Source organism: Carassius carassius, chromosome 29 (assembly GCF_963082965.1).
Source record: "Carassius carassius chromosome 29, fCarCar2.1, whole genome shotgun sequence".
Classification (NCBI taxonomy): domain Eukaryota; kingdom Metazoa; phylum Chordata; class Actinopteri; order Cypriniformes; family Cyprinidae; genus Carassius; species Carassius carassius.
Genome location: NC_081783.1, coordinates 20,531,597 through 20,550,200, shown reverse-complemented (window position 1 = coordinate 20,550,200; position 18,604 = coordinate 20,531,597). Strand labels below are relative to the sequence as shown.

The 18,604-nt window shown below is 35.2% G+C and overlaps 1 protein-coding gene across 1 annotated transcript in view; it reads left to right on the top strand.

Moving 5' to 3' along the window:
- Window positions 1-13,695, top strand: part of trpc3 (transient receptor potential cation channel, subfamily C, member 3) — a 47,443-nt gene extending 33,748 nt beyond the window's left edge. Inside the window, exons 7-13 of the mRNA XM_059516247.1 lie at window positions 2,532-2,765; window positions 3,023-3,287; window positions 4,790-4,985; window positions 6,406-6,615; window positions 12,665-12,748; window positions 12,858-12,933; window positions 13,247-13,695. Coding sequence (XP_059372230.1) covers window positions 2,532-2,765; window positions 3,023-3,287; window positions 4,790-4,985; window positions 6,406-6,615; window positions 12,665-12,748; window positions 12,858-12,933; window positions 13,247-13,389 — 1,208 coding nt within the window. The 3' untranslated portion in view covers window positions 13,390-13,695. The remainder of the gene's footprint in view (window positions 1-2,531; window positions 2,766-3,022; window positions 3,288-4,789; window positions 4,986-6,405; window positions 6,616-12,664; window positions 12,749-12,857; window positions 12,934-13,246) is intronic.
- Window positions 13,696-18,604: the final 4,909 nt, after the last annotated feature.

Here is an 18,604-nt window from a genome sequence, read left to right as displayed (position 1 = left end):
TTCTAATATGCTGATTTGATCCTTAAGAAATTATCTTATTATCAGTGTTAGTTAGTTAGTTCTTTCTTTGAAACAGCGTGACCTGAACTGGGTACCTGATACCTGAGCTTATCTTTGTGGACGTTTCAAGGTTCCAGACTCACTTTAAGAAACTCAAAACAAGCAAACATACACTGTTCAGCATATTATTTTAGAGTCATTTAAAACTAGGAATGTTCATTTATCACTGTCACATTGTGAAAGGATTTAGTAATGCAAGGCTTTTCACGGGCAATGCATCATTGAGAGGACGAACTGCAGATTGGATTGGGTTTAGAACATTTTCCTCTTCCGTTTGTGGTTCAGAGAGTTCACCCACACTGAGTGCACCTCATTGCATTTGATGTAAGAAAATGATTCGCCATTTCATCCAGGACACGATAAGGGATAAGGGAAACTAATACGTGTTGCATGCCATGTGATGTTTGCATCTGTTATATTTAATTTTAAGAGTTTTTTTGGATTGTTTTCATCTTCTTATTTTGAAATTGAGTTTAACATTAAGTCCAAATATAATGTGCTGTTGCTGCAGTGTGTTTTTTTATAATTCATGACACCATGTGACTTTTGCTTGTTTTGCTTGCATGGTGCAAAAATCTAAAAGTGTTTCTTGTCTTCCACTGGAATAGTGACAGAGTGACGGTCTTTCAGTTGGTGATGACACCTTTGACATGTTAATAGTGTAAAAGCCATCCTTGTTGTGCTTAGAAGTGACCATGCACGAAGTCCAGTAATAGGTTGACCTTTTTTTAAACCAAGCACACACTACAAACCTTGAGCCTTCAACTAAGCTTATGGATAATTGGATTTTTTAATTTAAGATATAGTGTGTTTAGAATGTGTTTGGAATGTTTGTTCAAAGTGTGTGTTCAGATGTTCATTTAAAGTGTGATTTTAGAATGTTTCCCATAGTGTGTTTAGAATGTTCATTCATGGTGTGTTCAGAATGTTCATTTCAAGTGTGAGTTCAGATTGGATGTTCAGATTGTTTATAGTGAGTCTTTAAAACATTTACTGACAGTGTGTTCGGAATGTTCGTTCAAAGTTGTTTTTAGAATATTTGTTCATAGTGTGTTCAGAATGTTCATTCAAACAGTTTTTTTTTTCAGAATGTGATTATAGTGGTCATACAAGTGTAACATTGTGGAAGTGTGTGTGGGAAGGTCCATTATATTGTGGTGATGGTTGAGGGCTCAACATGCCTCCTCTGAACCCAAACCTCTGACTGGTCCCTCAACACAACCTCCTGTCACTGTTCTCGCTCAATCAAATGGCTTCTGCTGAAATAAGGCATTTAGACATTTTTTTTTTTTTGGTAGTTTTGTAGATAAAAATCCCCTTTCCATCTAGCATGCTTTTAGTGTGAGAGTGAATTGTGTGAAGTTTTTCATTAATTGGATTTCCTTTGGCATTCTTCTGGCTTCGATTTAAAATTAAAAATATAATGCAATGTAATTCGCTGAGGCTCCATCATAATTCTCCTATCAGGCTGTGTTCTCCTCAGGCTCTTTGATTGTCTGATTAGTTCTCTCTCTCTTTTGATCTCTTCCTCTCCTTCTGATGTCTCAGTATCTCAATATGACCTCAGTCCACAATAGTTGTGCTGTTTTGTCAGCTCTTTCTTATCAGATTTTCTTATCTGATCAACTGGGTAAATGTTACAAATCCATGCCCAACTTTTACCTTTTAAAATATGTAAGAAATAAGGAATTATTATTATTATATATAATATATATATAAAATATATGTTGTTCAAAGAAAATGAAGCAAATTTTTCGATTTTTGAATATGAGGTTTTTGTGTTAAAATTTAATATTTATTTTTTATTTTTTTATTTTAAGTAACATTTTTTTTAGTAAATAAATAAATTGCAAAGTTCATTTTATCAATATTCAATAACAATTTATTACAAATGTGTATCATTTGATTACAAAACAAAACATTTAATACATTTTATCATGACAATTCACACATTAGTTTCATGGGCCAAAGAAAAAAAAAACCCTCTATAATAAACTGTCCATATGCATAATGGTTATATGAGTTTTGGGGTGGAAATGTGCTTAATTGTCCATCAACTTTCAATATAATTTTCTTATGCCAAAATTTATTTACCTGAATTTGTGACCTGGATATGATTTTGTGAGATTTGCCTCACTATTCTCATCTATTTTTCATATATCTACACAAATACATCAGAATTGCCTTTCATTGTTTTTACACGTTCATTCTAGCACATTTCCATCAATCTGTTTTCCGTCAGAACGAAAGAATGAAGGATGAATGTTTAGGTACTTTCTGGCACAATGTAGAAGCTTGAATTGCTTGAGTTTGATTTTACCACAAGAAATGATAACTACACTGCAAAACAGGCCTTGTTCAGTTCATTCAACTCGCACAAAAAAGCTTATTTCTGTTTTCAGCTACACTGCATAGAATGCTTGTATAAGCTACTGCTGTGTTGACCATCAGTATGCCTCTGTTTTCTGCAGGAATGATGTGGTCAGAGTGTAAGGAGCTCTGGACGGAGGGTCCGAGGGAATATATCATGCAGCTGTGGAACCTTCTGGATTTCGGCATGCTCTCCATCTTCATCGCTTCATTCACAGCCCGCTTTTTCGCCTTCCTACAAGCAATGAAAGCCCAGGAGTATGTGGATGAGAAGATCCACGCTCCAGACCTCTCAATGGTCACGCTGCCACCAGACATCAGATATTTCACATACGGTGAGAGAGAATCTGAGCACTATTCTGTTTCGAAGCAAATCTGTATGAACACACACACACACACAAGCATTTAACATTATGTTCTACATGAATATTGGTAGTTTTATATTATAAATAAAAACATGATTAAATGTAATTATTTTTTTACATGCAAGGATTTGCTGATGGGTGTGCACACTATAGTAATTTGTACCATTTTTGTTACTTGAAACAAAATAAATGTAAATCGATTAAACCTAAATTTCCTGTATTTTTAGCGAGAGACAAGTGGGTTCCATCGGATCCTCAGCTGATCTCTGAGGGTCTGTACGCCATCGCTGTGGTCCTGAGCTTCTCTCGTATCGCCTACATCCTCCCGGCCAACGAGAGCTTCGGGCCGCTGCAGATCTCTCTGGGACGAACTGTGAAGGACATCTTCAAGTTCATGGTCCTCTTCATCATGGTCTTCCTCGCATTCATGATTGGCATGTTCATCCTTTACTCTTACTACCTGGGGGCAAAGGTTAACCCCGCCTTCACCACGTGAGTGACATGCATGTGCTGCAATGTATACTGAGGAAAATATAAAACATATGTATAATTATGGATGTGTATAAGTATACATATTTTCAAAGGCACTAGTTGAGTTAACCAGGTATATATGGATTAGTTAATGTTTACACATTCTTGTGCTAAAGTCAACAATTACAGATAAAACAAAAATGCAAAAACAGGCCAGATAAATTAACTAGTGAACCTCAGAAACTGATTAGTCAGCTTTTGCAATGACTAGATGACAGTTTTACTATTAACTTTCCAATTATTTATAGAAATTAATTTTAACATCTTAAAATTATTTTTAATAAAACTGACTAGTCAGTGTTGCAATGACCATCATGTCCAACTTAACACATATTCTTAAATACTTCAAAGCAATTCGTTTTACAAAAATTATTTGGATATCTTAAAATGATTTTTCTTTTTTAAAAGATTTTTTTTTTGCATCAATTTAGTTACATTTTTTTGTTTAATTAGCAATTAATTCTACCAAAATGATTCTGAAATAGTTTTAAACTCAAAATAACACAATTATAGACAATTTAAGTGATTAATTTTTTTTATTATTAGATTTTTTTATTTGCCTTGTTTTATGTGGACTTTTTTTGTTTCTCATTTTACCACAATAAATGCGACTTTTGTGCAAGATGGTCATAAATATACCACATGCGGCTGTTCAACTCAAAGTAAGGCTCTGTGTTCTGTCAGGCAGAGCATCTGTAGTGAATGTGTCAGTCCTGTGAAATGAACTCTTGGTTTCCCATCATCAAATGTGAGGTTGTCAAGTATACTGGAGGTCATTTCACACTAGAGTGCCTCCAGCGGGATGAGGTTTGTTTCACAGCAGGTCAGAGGTGATCAAACAAGTCCTACAAGTCAGCTTGTATGTGTGTGTGTGCATCCTGGTCTTATTGTTTACATAGGTATTAATACGTAACATTTACAAGCACAAAACATACATTTTGTACGTTTTTATTGATGCTAAAGCATTCGATTTATATGTATTTCAGTGTTTAAAACGTACAAATCGCTACGTATTTTTAGCTTAAAAAACTAAAAATATTTACGTATCTTTTATATCATTAAGATGATCATATTAATGAATTTTTTATAATAATTTTATTATAAATAATTTTATCAGTAAGCAATTCCGATTTTTAGACATCTTGACCTACCCCAAACCTAAACCTACCCATTTTATTGTGAATATTAAAAGGATATAAAATGCAATTGATCGAAATATGCACAAAAATAACAATTTTAGTAACAATTTAGCATTAAAAATATGTTTATAGTCGCTAATACGATTCCTACCTCTAAGCCTAATCATAACTGTTTATGTAACGTTACAGTATAGGAAAAAAATGATCAATGCAATTACAATCAAGTTTGAAGGACATACAGTTACTGAAACAAAAATGTAAAATGGATTACGGACACTTCATGTTGACTTTAAACACTCTCTTCCCTCTTGTGTGTGTTCACAGGGTTGAGGAGAGTTTTAAAACTCTCTTTTGGTCCATATTCGGGCTGTCTGAAGTGTCTTCTGTGGTGCTAAAATACGATCATAAATTTATCGAGAACATTGGCTATGTGCTGTACGGGATCTACAATGTTACCATGGTGGTGGTTCTGCTCAACATGCTCATTGCCATGATCAACAGCTCGTACCAGGAAATAGAGGTGAGCTGTCTTTCAATGCACTCTTTAGAGAATCCCAAACGAGTTAAGAGTTTGCATTCAGATTGAGTGTGAGATCGCCAACACCGATACTTGTGCCAAAATGAAACCTAAGAGCAAGCTAATCATAATCAAGATTTAAAAAGCTGTGATTGAGAGGTGAATAGAAAGAAAAAACTACCATACACTTTTGAACCCTTTTTTGTTTCTTCATCAGAAGAACTTGTGAAATGTAGTACTACATTATTTGTTCACCATTGGATCTTCTGCAGTGAATGGGTGCTGTTAAAATGAGAATCCAAACAGCTGATAAAAAGATCACAATAATCCACAAGACTCCATCAATTAACATCTTGTGAAGTGAAAAGTGTGTTTGTTATAAACAAATCCATCAAGACATTTTTAAAGGAATAGTTTACCCAAAATAACTTTTTCTTGAGAAGGTATTTAGCTGAAACCATTTTGAGATTGATAAAATGTCAAAGTCTCAATAAAGCATAATAAGGAACACAAAATAAATATACCTGTGGCTTCTGATTACATAATGATGACTTTTGAAGCTAATTGACTGATCAGTTTAAGAAACTGAACATCTTTCTATCCATAATATTGTTTCCTCCAGTAAAAAAGTCACCACGTCTGAATCAGGAGAGAAATATGCAGATCAAGCACAGTTTACAATCAAAAACAGTTCTATACAGATGTTTCAGTGGGGTTTGATGTGAAACAAACAGAGGAAATCATATTTTCACTTCACAAGACATGAATTGATGTACTGGAATTGTGTGGATTATAGTGATGTTTTTATCCACTATTTTGACTCATTCTGACGGCACCCATTCACTGCAGAGGATCCATTGGTGAGCAAGTGATGTAATGCTAAATTATTTCAGACCTGTTCCCATGAAGAAACTCACTTATCTACATCTTTGAAGGCCTAAAGATGAGAACATTTTCAGCTAATTTTCATATATGCCTTTAAAGTCTTCTTTGCCAAAAATATGTCTGGAATCAGATCAAACTTGTCCTCTGTGTTTCCTATTGTCCCCTGGGAGAAAATGATGTCTGAGGCTTTTGATAACACTGCTGTTAAAATGACTGTAATCTTGCAGAAGGACTCTTAGATGGGGTTTGACTCCCACTGAGCAATTATACTTGTGCAAATGGCCCATACTTCAGATTTCTGGAGAAGAGGCGTTTAGTGCCTATTGCTGACCGAAAATGTAATTCTTATACAACACTAAACCTCAGCTTAACCCTTGCCATGCTGAAAATTCTAGACCTAATTAAGTTTTCCTGGTCAAAAATGACTGGCCATTTTAAAAATCTCTCATTAAGCTATATTATCAAACATTTTCATTTATCAAAAAATGTAAACAATTCTAATAGTTTTATACTGTATCTAACATTTTGTTTTTTGCAGGATGATGCAGATGTGGAGTGGAAGTTCGCTCGGTCTAAACTCTGGCTCTCATATTTTGACAACGGCAAGACTCTCCCACCTCCGTTCAGCATCGTCCCCAGCCCGAAGTCCTTCTATCTGTGTATCAAGAGGCTGGTCAACCTGCTGCGGTGTCGCCGGCACCGCCTGAAAAAAGACGTGGAGCTGGGCACCGACAACTCCAAGTCCAGAGTATGTGCTTGCTGTTGAGTATTGTTTTTATTTGTGTGCAGTGGCGGCTCCAGAGATTTTCTGTTGCAGGTGCTATGGGGGTGCTCAACACTTAAAAGAAGGTGCTTTAAATTTTGCGGCGTCTCATTATAGAGGTCGCATTGGACCCCCTTTGGTATGCGTACACGCCCGCATTAACTATATTCATTCCGCGACTATATATATATATATATATATATATATATATATTCAACGCAAGGGCTATAGATACAACATACATAAGCCTTTCAATGTAAACCTCTGAAAATATTATTTCACTCAATTATGTCACACTTGAGCCCTGAATACAACGGAGCAGCAAACAGCAACAACAGAAGGCAACAGACACACGCTTCGGCCTAAAATGCTCAGATCACGAAATCACACAGCCAGTAACTTACCAACACTAGTCTAATGATGAATCAGCAGTGTTCCTATTGTTGGAGCATTATGCAACTATGAAGAGCCAAGATTTGTGCTTCAACCACTAATTAAATTTGTAACAGCCAACAGAGGGGGAAATCAAGCACTTACCATAGATGTCTTCACAACAAAACAATACGTCTGTTGCTATGATTGAGTGCGAAGGCATCAATGCCTACACGCAAAACAAAATGCGGCATCCTTGATCACGCTGTATTCTAGCCATGAATACTGATCCATCCAACTTTTATTAAAACTTCTCTGCTGATTCCCAAATTGCCGTGTGGGGTATTTTTGAAGGACTGGCCTTCTTGGGCCCTCTTGAGGATGGTTGCTAATATCAGCTGCATCCCAAACCGTTATAAAGGTAAATCAGTAGCAAAACTCGAGAGGTTGAAGATCTGAATGTGAGAACTTGTCATATTAATATTTGTATTTGTAAGTTAAAATTTACACTCATGGCTCTGATGTGAAGAGTTGAATCTTTCAATTTGCACACACAGACAATGATCAAAACACCCGTGTTTTGAATTGGAAGTTGTAGATTAATAGTCACAAATGTGTAGAATGACATTCACACAAAGAAAATGACATATACACACGTTTACGACGTTTCACTTGTGCACTTGTATATGCAGATGTGAGAGAGCAGAGCATTTTACTGGTTTTTTTTATTTTATTGGTCGATGCCCGACCAATGAACAACGCCAATTGTTTTCACTGAATATCCTTAGCTTTGACAGGATTTTAAGACACTGCATTCATTTTGCCATTCAGGTATTATCTGGTAGACAAATAATGCAACATATTTTATATGTATATCCCACTGCATATCACTCTACCAGAGTTGCAATATAATGCTGTTTTTATTATTTTTATGTTTTGTAAAAATAATTTTAACATCTTCATTGGGTTAAATTCCTAATTTGCTTGTCAGTAATGAACCTTTTTAAATGCAACATTATTTTTATTAATTTTTTTTTCATAAAATCGAGTGTCTAAATGTACATTAAACAGCAAAACCTAAAAAATAAGCACTTATGACCAGAAATACTGTTTTGAGCAACTAGTAGAGCTAAATACATTGTATTTATTAAACATCAACAAGGCCATCTAGTGTTTAAGCAATGGAATTGCATATGAATATTATCTTTCTGGCCACCAAATGCCTCTAATTTAAAGCGTGCCTCTTTGCACTGGAATTTAAACCTAAATACTACAGTTATTGTAGTTTAAATAATAACCATATTAGAAAATGTTATATTTCAAATGGTCATTCATGAATCATAATTATTGCGCATATTATTTAGTACCATGATCTCTTCAAATTAACTAAACATGACTGAGTTAACATTCAGTACAGTTATTGTATTGGTTAAAAGTTACACTTAATTGTTTAGTCACATTTAACTGCCAAGGAGTATGAGAACATAATGCTGTTCCATTTTCCAGTATAAATTGCTATTATAACGCATATAATCATTAGTCAACGCAGTTATCCATGCATAATCAATGCACTTTTTGTGTTACAAATTACTAGAAATCGCTGCAAATATAATAAAACTGCTGTCTGTCCCAATTAATACATTTCAAGCATATTGACAAAACGTTTTGTTAAGTACTATTGATAGCTCCATGAACCACGTGAACGCGTGGCGGTGAGATCAAAGCATGCTTTGGTACAGCGAGTTTACTCTGCAATATGCAGTGGGATATACATATAAAATATGTTGCATTATTTGTCTACTAGATAATACCTGAATGGCAAAATGAATGCAATGTCTTAAAATCCTGTCAAAGCTAAGGATATTCAGTGAAAACAATTGGCGTTGTTCATTGGTCGGGCATCGACCAATAAAATGTTCTCATTCGCACCAAAGTCCCGCCCCCAGCTCTGCTCTCTCACATCTGCATATACAAGTGCACAAGTGAGTTTTGCAACAGAATAGCGCAAAAAGAGTAGCAAAAGTCAGAGCGCTAGGATTTGAACTTGTACTTCCAGATCTGAGAGGTTGTAAGTGCCGACTTGACGTTGTGCAGCGAAACTGAAGTAAAGTGCAAAAGTAAATATGTCGTAAACATGTGTATATGTCATTTTCTTTGTGTGAATGTAATTCTACACATTTGTAACTATTAATCTACAACTTCCAATTCAAAACACGGGTGTTTTGATCATTGTCTGTGTGTGCAAATTGAAAGATTCAACTCTTCACATCAGAGCTGTGAGTGTAAATTTTAACTTACAAATACAAATATTAATATGACAAGTTCTCACATTCAGATCTTCAACCTCTCAAGTTTAGCTACTGATTTACCTCCATAAACCGTAACGTTAGCATCCTCAATGGAAACCGCCGCCGGCGATTCTCCTCCGTCTTCAAGTTCATCCCCAAGATTTTCTTGTTCCTGGGGCTCTGTGACGACGAGTGGTGTGTCTGCACCTTCACAATCTCGTTTCTCGTTTCAGGGTGTGACTCAGAACGTGGACGTTTAGGGAGCAAAAAACGATCCATGGTGTATTTTACTTTGCTAAAACTCGCTATCAAAAACAAGCTGAAATGCGTTAAGGTCAAAGGTTCGCGGGGGGCTGCGCCCATTGGACAAAGAAGATCACCTGTTTCGGCCTCATGTTATTAAAGAGTAAAAAATATAGTATATTAAAGTATTATTTGATTCCTATTTTAAAAACATGAAAAAGAATATTCAAACATGACATTAAAATATAAATATAAAAAATTACAGACATTTCTTGGGGGTGCTGGGCAGGTGCTATGACTATAATAGGGGGAGCTGCAGCACCACCTAGCTCCCCCCTGGCGCCGCCACTGTATCAGGGTTGCACAAAATACTAATTTAAAAAAATTTCTTTTTCAGTTAATGAGTGTGAATTTGAATTGAATTGGCCAAAATACACAGAAAGTTGAATCAATACATTAAATCTACATGTACAATGCAAATGTTTACATTATATAAATACACACAAATATAATATTTATATTTAATATATCTAGTTAGTAGATATTATAAAAATGAATTTCTGAAATTAGTCTACCTGAATTTATAATACAGTATATAATGTCTTATAGTGTTTACATTTGAATCTGCAAATAGTAGATGTATAAAATTGTATCATAAATCTAATTATATATATATAAGTGAAACCTTCATATGTGACCCTGTACCACAAAACCAGTTTTATGTGGCTGGGGTTATTTATATCAATAGCCAAAAAAACATTGTATGGGTCAAAATCATCAATTTTTCTCTTTTGCCAAAAATCATTATAATATTAAGTAAAGATCATGTTCCATGGAGATATTTCGTAAATTTATAATATGCATTGCTAAGGGCTTCATTTGGACAAATTCAAAGGCGATTTTCTCAGTATTTTTATTTATTTATTTTATTTTAATTTTTTGCCTCCTCAGATTCCAGATTTTCAGATTGTTGTATCTCTGCCAAATATTGTCCGATCCTATCAAAACATACAATATAATTCCTGCATTTTGTAATTGCTTATTGCAATTCAGATTCAATAAAAAAAAAAAAAAAAACTTTTCAAATCCATTCAGAACCTTAGTGTGTGTGTGTGTGTGTGTGTGAAGGAGCTCTTGAATTAAACATGATATCTTTCCTCCTCCAGTTCCCTCTTTCTGAAATCTGTAGCCTGACACAGTTCTCCACCTTCTATTCAGATTTTAAAGGATGAAGTACCTCTCCTCCCATCCGCCCTGCTCTTAGTGTGATAATTCTTTCAACACCATTCATTTTCTGTCTCCGTTCTTAATAAGTCTGTCCTTTTTGTCCAGTGAGAGCCACAATGATCTATCTGTCCAATAAAGCCCAGATAATACCTCTCTATGTAATTAACTTATCGACATTTCCCAGTCCAAACCGTTTTTTAGTGTTTCCATGAAAAAAGACAGATAGTTCTGTCTTTATTTAGCCTACGGAGAGAATCGATGGCGTTTCAATGCAGAACTGAGGGGAGCAAACTCTGATGAAGAGGTGAAATCATTGCTTCCTCAGGGCAAATGTCACTTCATCTCCTGTGCGAGCGTGAGCACATGACCACAAAACCATGAGAGTAACCGCATTATTGAGATTCATCTGTGGCAGAGGCCTCCATCTAATTCACTCTGATCAGTTCAGCGTCTCCCGTGGGCTGCGTAATTGAAAAACTGACGAGAACATGTGCAGAGCAGCGTCTACAAGACATGGAAGAGAGGGGCTCATCTGGTGGTTGCCTGCATGACTGCTGTTGTTGATGTTGAATCAGTCGCGAGAGCATCAGGGAACATTCACTCATGCACAGGGACAGTCAAGCTGTTATGAGCTCAATTATATAATCACATTAGGTTGTAATTTGTTTCAACCACAGATGGTTGAGTCTGTCTTTACAGTGGGAACTGTTGAACTACACTGTAAGAAATCTGTAAAATAGGGCGCAATGTCCTGTACTAATAAAAAGGGATTTTCAAGTCAATGTCATTATATTTGTTTTTGTTTTTTACAGGTGTTTTCTTGTGTTATGCAAATCATTGCATTATATTTTAGGGTTGATGGAAATGTCCATTGCTGGATTACTGGATACTGTCCTGGCAGAAAATTGACAATTGCATTTAATGTCTTCTGTTTGAGAATTGTTGTTATTTTAGTGTTAATTGCTATAGTATTTTAGTAATGTTTTAAATATCTTCTATTTTCAGTTTATATTTTAATTTAGTTTTAATTTCATCATAGGTAAAATTGATGCTTTGGATAAAAGCGTCTGCTAAATGCATAAATTTAATTTTTAATTTAATTTAACTTTAGTTCTTTTATTATATGTTTTTGACATTTTTATTCATTGTTGTTGTTTTTTCAGTATTTTCCAATATTTCTAGCTTTAATGTAGAATAATATAATACTCTGTATAGCCTTTTAATATTTCTTAATATTTCTGTTTTAGTTTTAGTAGTTTTAGATCTTAAGCTTAAAGTAAAATTAGATATGTAGCCTTGGAAAACAACTGAAATAACGGCAAGTTTATTTTTTTTAATTATTAGATATATTTAATTTTATTTTATTTCAGTTTTATTTCAATTACTGAAAACATTTTTTTATGGTTTCAGTTAACACTAACAACAATGCTGAGAAAGTCTTCAGTCATTTCAGTGGTTTGTTACGCCCCCTGGAGGCCAAAATGTATAGATAATTTTATTTTACATAAATTTGCTTCTGAAATTTGATCCATTTGATCCATGAAACATTATTATTGTCTCTATTTTATTGCTTTTGTTTCATTTATTTTTGTTGATTTTTTTTATTAACTGTTAACTTAATTATTTGAATTATTACCTAATTGTAAAAATGGCTACATGTATTTTCTTCATTTGTTAACATTTACAGTACATGTATATTTATATATAATATATTATTATAAAATGGATAGAGATATATTTAATATTAATATCGTATTATACATTTTTTTTGTGGTGGTGTTGAAATTGGAATTGCCAATTGTGACATTTCAGTGGTTTTGATCTCAACTACTGAAATCTGGTAATCAGTTATTGAAACCCCTGCGAAGTCATCATCAATAATCAGTATTTCTCTATGCTTACAGCTGAACCTCTTCACCCAGTCTAACATGAGGATGCCAGACTCTCACAGCTTCAACAGCATCCTAAATCAACCCACACGCTATCAGGCAAGACCTCCGTCATCTCTCTCTCTCTCGCTCGTATGATGAATCATCACTGCAGAATTCACCCTTATCCATTTCTCTGAACTTCATTTTGTCTGATTCCCTCACACAGCAAATTATGAAGCGTCTCATCAAACGCTATGTACTGAAAGCACAAGTGGACAAAGAAAATGATGAAGTGAACGAAGGTGAAGTGTGACTTACACTTACACTGAGAACTAGTCGGATATTAAAAAAGGATGACTCTATGATAAATCTAATATGATTGGGATGTAATTATTCTCAAAGTTTATGTAGGAATAAGTTTGACAAAAACATGTTGCATCTCATAACTGAAAGAAAGAAAAATCATATTTTGATTACAGAATATTGGATCATTAAGATTATTTTTTAATTCTTTTTTCATTTTTATATTATTTTCATGACAATTATGCATATTTTTATCCTCAAATGTTCTTGAAAGTGTTCATATTTTCATATATATTTGTGTTTGATCTGTAGGCGAGCTGAAGGAGATCAAGCAGGATATTTCCAGTCTGCGATATGAGCTGCTGGAGGAGAAATCTCAGGCCACAGAAGAACTCTCACTCCTCATACAGAAACTCAGTGACAAACTCAACCCACGATCTGTCCATCCACACTGACACAAAGCAACGGTGAATTCATTCTTTATGTGAAATAATTTATTCTGTTCCTCTTTAATATGCAGGGATCCCGAGCTCTGTCTGAACAATAGCAGATGAGGGAATAAATTATACACTTCTCCTTTAAGTTACTGTTAACTAGAAGGTAAAATGTGGAGTCACTTTACTGGATAGTGTTTTCTTTTCTTTTGTTTTGTTGATTGACAGCTCCACTCAAAGATTTCTGTATTTGAATTTCACACACAATTTCCAGCCGTTAGGGTTACACAGGTAAAAAAAAAATTATAAATAATATAATAATAATAAATTTAATGCATATTTGTCAGTCATACATAAATGGCTTTCAGAAAGATTCTGTATTTCAAAAATGTTAATGTCTTTGAAATGCTATTGTAGCTCTATTAATATTTTGAATCTATTTTAATTTTTTTTTTTTTTTTTCGTTTTAGTTAAAGTTTTTAAAGTTCTAATTTTTCATTATATTTCTGAATATAGTTTATTAATTGATTTAAGTTTTCATTATTTTAGTACATCAAATTAATTAGTACATTTAATTAATCCAAATTAAAATAAGAAAAATCGCCATGGCAACTAGCTGAAGAAAGTTTTTTTTTTTATTATTATTGTTTATTTTATAAGTAACATTTAAGTAAAATGTATTCAGATTGCTCAGCATAAATCTATTCATTGTAAAAAACAATTACATTTATTCAGTTAAAAAAAGAATTAACAAGCAATATCCGAATAGTTAAAAGATTGAAACAAATTATTAGCCTATTGATGTTAAATATATATAATTGTGTACTGTATTTAAAATGCATTCATTTTATGACTATTAAAAAACTTGGTAACCTGTTTTATTTATGGATGACTGACACATATGCATCACAGTATGTTTAGTTCATGTTATTTTTTATTATTGTTTATTTATGTTTAGTGGTTGTTTGTTCCAGATCTGTGTGTATAAATGATCATGCATTTATGTAAAATAGTGGTAATTCTGAATATTTTAATTAGCTAAATGTACAGTATTTCTCAATCAGCTTTAGGCAGGGATGTTAGTTGCATCTGTCTTTATCCATTCCCAGCATTCCTTGAGAACCTGTATTAGAGTAATTGTAAAACTTCAAAGTTAATAGATGGGGAAGTCGTGGCCTAATGGTTAGAGAGTCGGACTCCCAATCGAAAGGTTGTGAGTTTGAGTCCCGGGCCGGCAGGAATTGTGGGTGGGGGGAGTGCATGTACAGTTCTCTCTCCACCTTCAATACCATGACTTAGATGCCCTTGAGCAAGGCATCGAACCCCCAACTGCTCCCCGGGCGCCGCAGCATAAATGGCTGCCCACAGTGTGTGTGTGTGTTCACTGCTCTGTGTGTGTGCACTTTGGATGGGTTAAATGCAGAGCACAAATTCTGAGTATGGGTCACCATACTTGGCTGAATGTCACTTCACTTCACTTCACTTCACTTTATGAAATATTAGTGGTCACGTGTCCATAAACCCTTTAGTATGGAGGGATCTTACAGATTATTTTGAATAATATTATTTATTGTTACAGTCATTTTAGTCTTTGTTTTGTTAGTCACTTCAACTGCGTGCACAGAAGTTAACTAGCTGTTTACTTTCTGTTTAACTAATATTCAGGAATTGTTGCCTGAATCTTATTTCAAGCAATAGTTTGTCCAAAAATGCAAATTCTGTCTTCATCATTTATCAAACCCATATTATGTCTTTGTGTGAAATACAAAGGGAAAAAATTTGAGCTGCACTTTTACAGAGAAAGTAAATGGTGGTTCATAATGTAAAACCATCAAAACAGTTGACATCGGCTTGTGGAATTTTCATCTGTGAGTGCTTTATTCCATTGAGAAGTGTTTTTGGTTGTTTTAGATGTGTTTTGTTTGTTGGTTTTGTGACGTCAGAGCAGAACTGGGCTTGTGAAGATCATGATATTTAAAATGTTTTTGTGTAAAAACCCTGGACTTTGAGAATCTTTGTTGTTCAGCTGAGGGTTTTTCAGTGTCATTATGAATGATCCGGCCATAGAGGACGCCGTTTCATTTCACAAGGTGCAACTCTGCGTTCTTAAAAAAAATTAAAGCTCTCTTGTTGAATTATTTATGTAGGCTATATCCAAAACAGTAGATGGTATATTTCATGATTTCATATTTCATGATTTGGTTTTGCTTGCATTTTCGTTTCATCTCCGTAGATGTATAAGCTATGCATTTTCATATAACCATTACATGATTTTAGAGGGAAATCTGAGAAATGTACCTATAAATATTACCGTAAAACGATAGCATTGAGACTCTAAATTAAAAATTTGTAATGTTTTCTATATAAAATCTATTCATGAAAACAAATGTGTTGTAATTCATTTATTGTGAGCACATCACACAGGTCTAGAAGTGAAACCTGAAGTAAATGTCTTCAACATACAGTGCCATCGCAAACAATTCTGCAAGTCTGATAATATCAGAATCAGATCTGGGAAACTGTCTCTATTGAAACAAACACGCTTTCGATGAGACCTTTTCACTGAGAGGTTCTTCTAGGTCCTTCATCAGTGCTGGTACAAATTAGACAAGACCGTTACTAAAGCTTTACACAATCCTTGTAATAATTGAAATACAGATTAATCAGTGTTCTTAAGAATGCTTTGATGTCTACACACTACACAGCCACGACTAAAATCAACCTTGAGGTGGAAGGTGGCCTTCTTCCCTGATACTGCTTTTGATATTAAATGTTTTCCCCTTCATGGCAACATACAGAGTCATGTTCTTCTTTGCAGAGGTTTATATGAAAGTCTGTTTCTTTAAACTCCTCACATGGTCATGGTCTGACCCTCAGGAGTCACAGTTATTTATGATGTCCCATGGTTCAGTTGTGACATGAAATATTATATAAAGGGCCTGCTAACAATACAAGTCTATACGCAGTGATGTAAGAGCTGTGCTATTTTGAAGAAATGGCATTAATTTCAACACAACAACACATATAAAATACCATTTGTAAATGAATAGATAAATAGTAAAAAAAAAAAACTGTTACTCTATACGGTTTACTCACAGTTTGTGTAAAGAAAAATAGGCCTAGATGAAACTACAAAATAGTAAAAATAGACAAATATAATAGGCCTATTAAAATACATTATTTTTTATTTTACTGGTTAAATTTTATATTTTTAAGTTTTGAACTGCGGATTTTGCTGACGTGAATTAAAACATTAAAAAATTCTAAATTATAACAGTAGCTAAACAGAACCCACAATAATTAAGAAACAAAACATACTCAAATGTATTGTCCCCGTTTGTATGTTTGTTTTTTGAATATTATATTTTGACCTCTGAACTAGGAAATGTCCCCAGTTCCCATTTCAGGAATCTGTTAGCTAACAAGAAAACATCTCTTTTACGTATGTAACCTTGGTTCCCTGAATAGGGAACGAGATGCTGCGATGACGTCATCGCCTTGGGAACACCTGTGGTGTGATGAATGTCTGAAGCCCTTATACCATCACGCCAATTTATTGGCCAATAGCGCTTTTATATATTGGCTTTAGGGCTATCCTCTCCATCTTCAAGCTAAAGTGTGGAGAACGGTAAAATCAGTCCGGAACGCAACATGCGGCAGAAAAAATGATAAAGGCAACAAACTTGTAGGTTGCCCACATTTATACACAGTTCCAGCTCAAGCAACAGTGGAGCTGAAAAGAACAGAGTAATTAATCATGCAAACCACTGCTTGGTAGCATGAAGCACCCAACATCTCTAGTGCACAATAATGTGTGCTGTAGTACATAATGTGGCCATTCACGTGAAGCGAGTGTTGGTAGCAAAAGCGCCGCATCAATCACATGAAGTAGGCTGACCTGTGACCCTTGTGAGCATATAAAAGATTTGCCATAAAAGATACTCTTACACGTGAACTTGTTCACAAAGTAGCTCAGCTCAAAGTAACTCAGTTGGGATAAGAAGAATAATGATAGGTCAGTTATGCAAATAGTTTTGGTAGCCTGAAGTGCCAAAAACCATGTTGCAAGACAATGTGATTTGCAAAACTCCACAGATCCAGCTCGTAGCACAGAGGTAGACTACTATTTGTTCGTAGCACAGAGTCTACTATTTGTTCCAGCTCAAACAGCAGTGGAGCTGAAGAATTATTACTAGCTGGACATTTTAGTGTTTGGTAGCATGAAGCGCCAAAAACCAATGCGCACTGCAATGTCAGCTGTGGAATCGATGATAAAAACGGGTCACATGTAACTAGAGTTGGAAGAATAAATGCCAATCAAAGTACATGCATTCATGCAGTGCAGCAATAGAGACAAGAAACCCCTGCTCACTCTGCAGCTCCAGTCACTATGGCATTAGGTTTTTCGTAAAAACAGCTTGCCATAAGGGTCTACTCAGATGTGAGCTCCCCCAGTGATTTGTTCCAGCACAAGCATCAGCGGAGCTGAAAGACAAATTAATAGCCGGGTCGACTTATGCTTGGTAGCACGAGGCGCCAAGACCATAATGCAAGACAAACATTGGCTGCAGAATTCTTAGTCTGCGCCTAGAAGCAGTACACGAAATAAGTGCTGGAAGTGTAGCACCAATTCAATGCACATGCCTGCATCAGTGCAGCGCAGAAGTAGAGAGAGAGAGATAGGAAAACCCGTCTGATCAACTTTACAACCTGAGCCATTATAACATTAATGTTACGACAGCTTGCCACTTAATATTTCAGCTCAATACAGCAGCAGAACTGAACAAATGTATATTACTCCGGCAGACCAAAGCTCGGTAGCATGAAGCGCCAAGACCATGGTGCACAATAAAATATCTGCTGCAGGAACTCCTCAAGCCGCTTGTCCACCAGCGTCTCGATTTCTGACGCGACGTCAAAGCCCATTCATTTCCTATGGAACTACGTCAGGCAGCAAAAACGCCCCGCAAAGCATGATGGGTCGCGTCGCGTCGATTTGGTCAACAGCAGCGCGTCAAAAAAGTATCTCGGTGGATACTTTATGCAAATGAGAGCGTCAAAACGCGGGGCAGCAGCCAATGGAAACTCGGCGGCGAGAATTTGTGTATGGCCATTGCTATGGTTTCATATTTAAAGTTCCAGGCGCGAAAATGGAGGAAAAATTATTTATTGCGGTCTCTAACTTTCCGGTTATATATGATTCCAGCCTGGACATATATAGAAATATAGTCCAGCT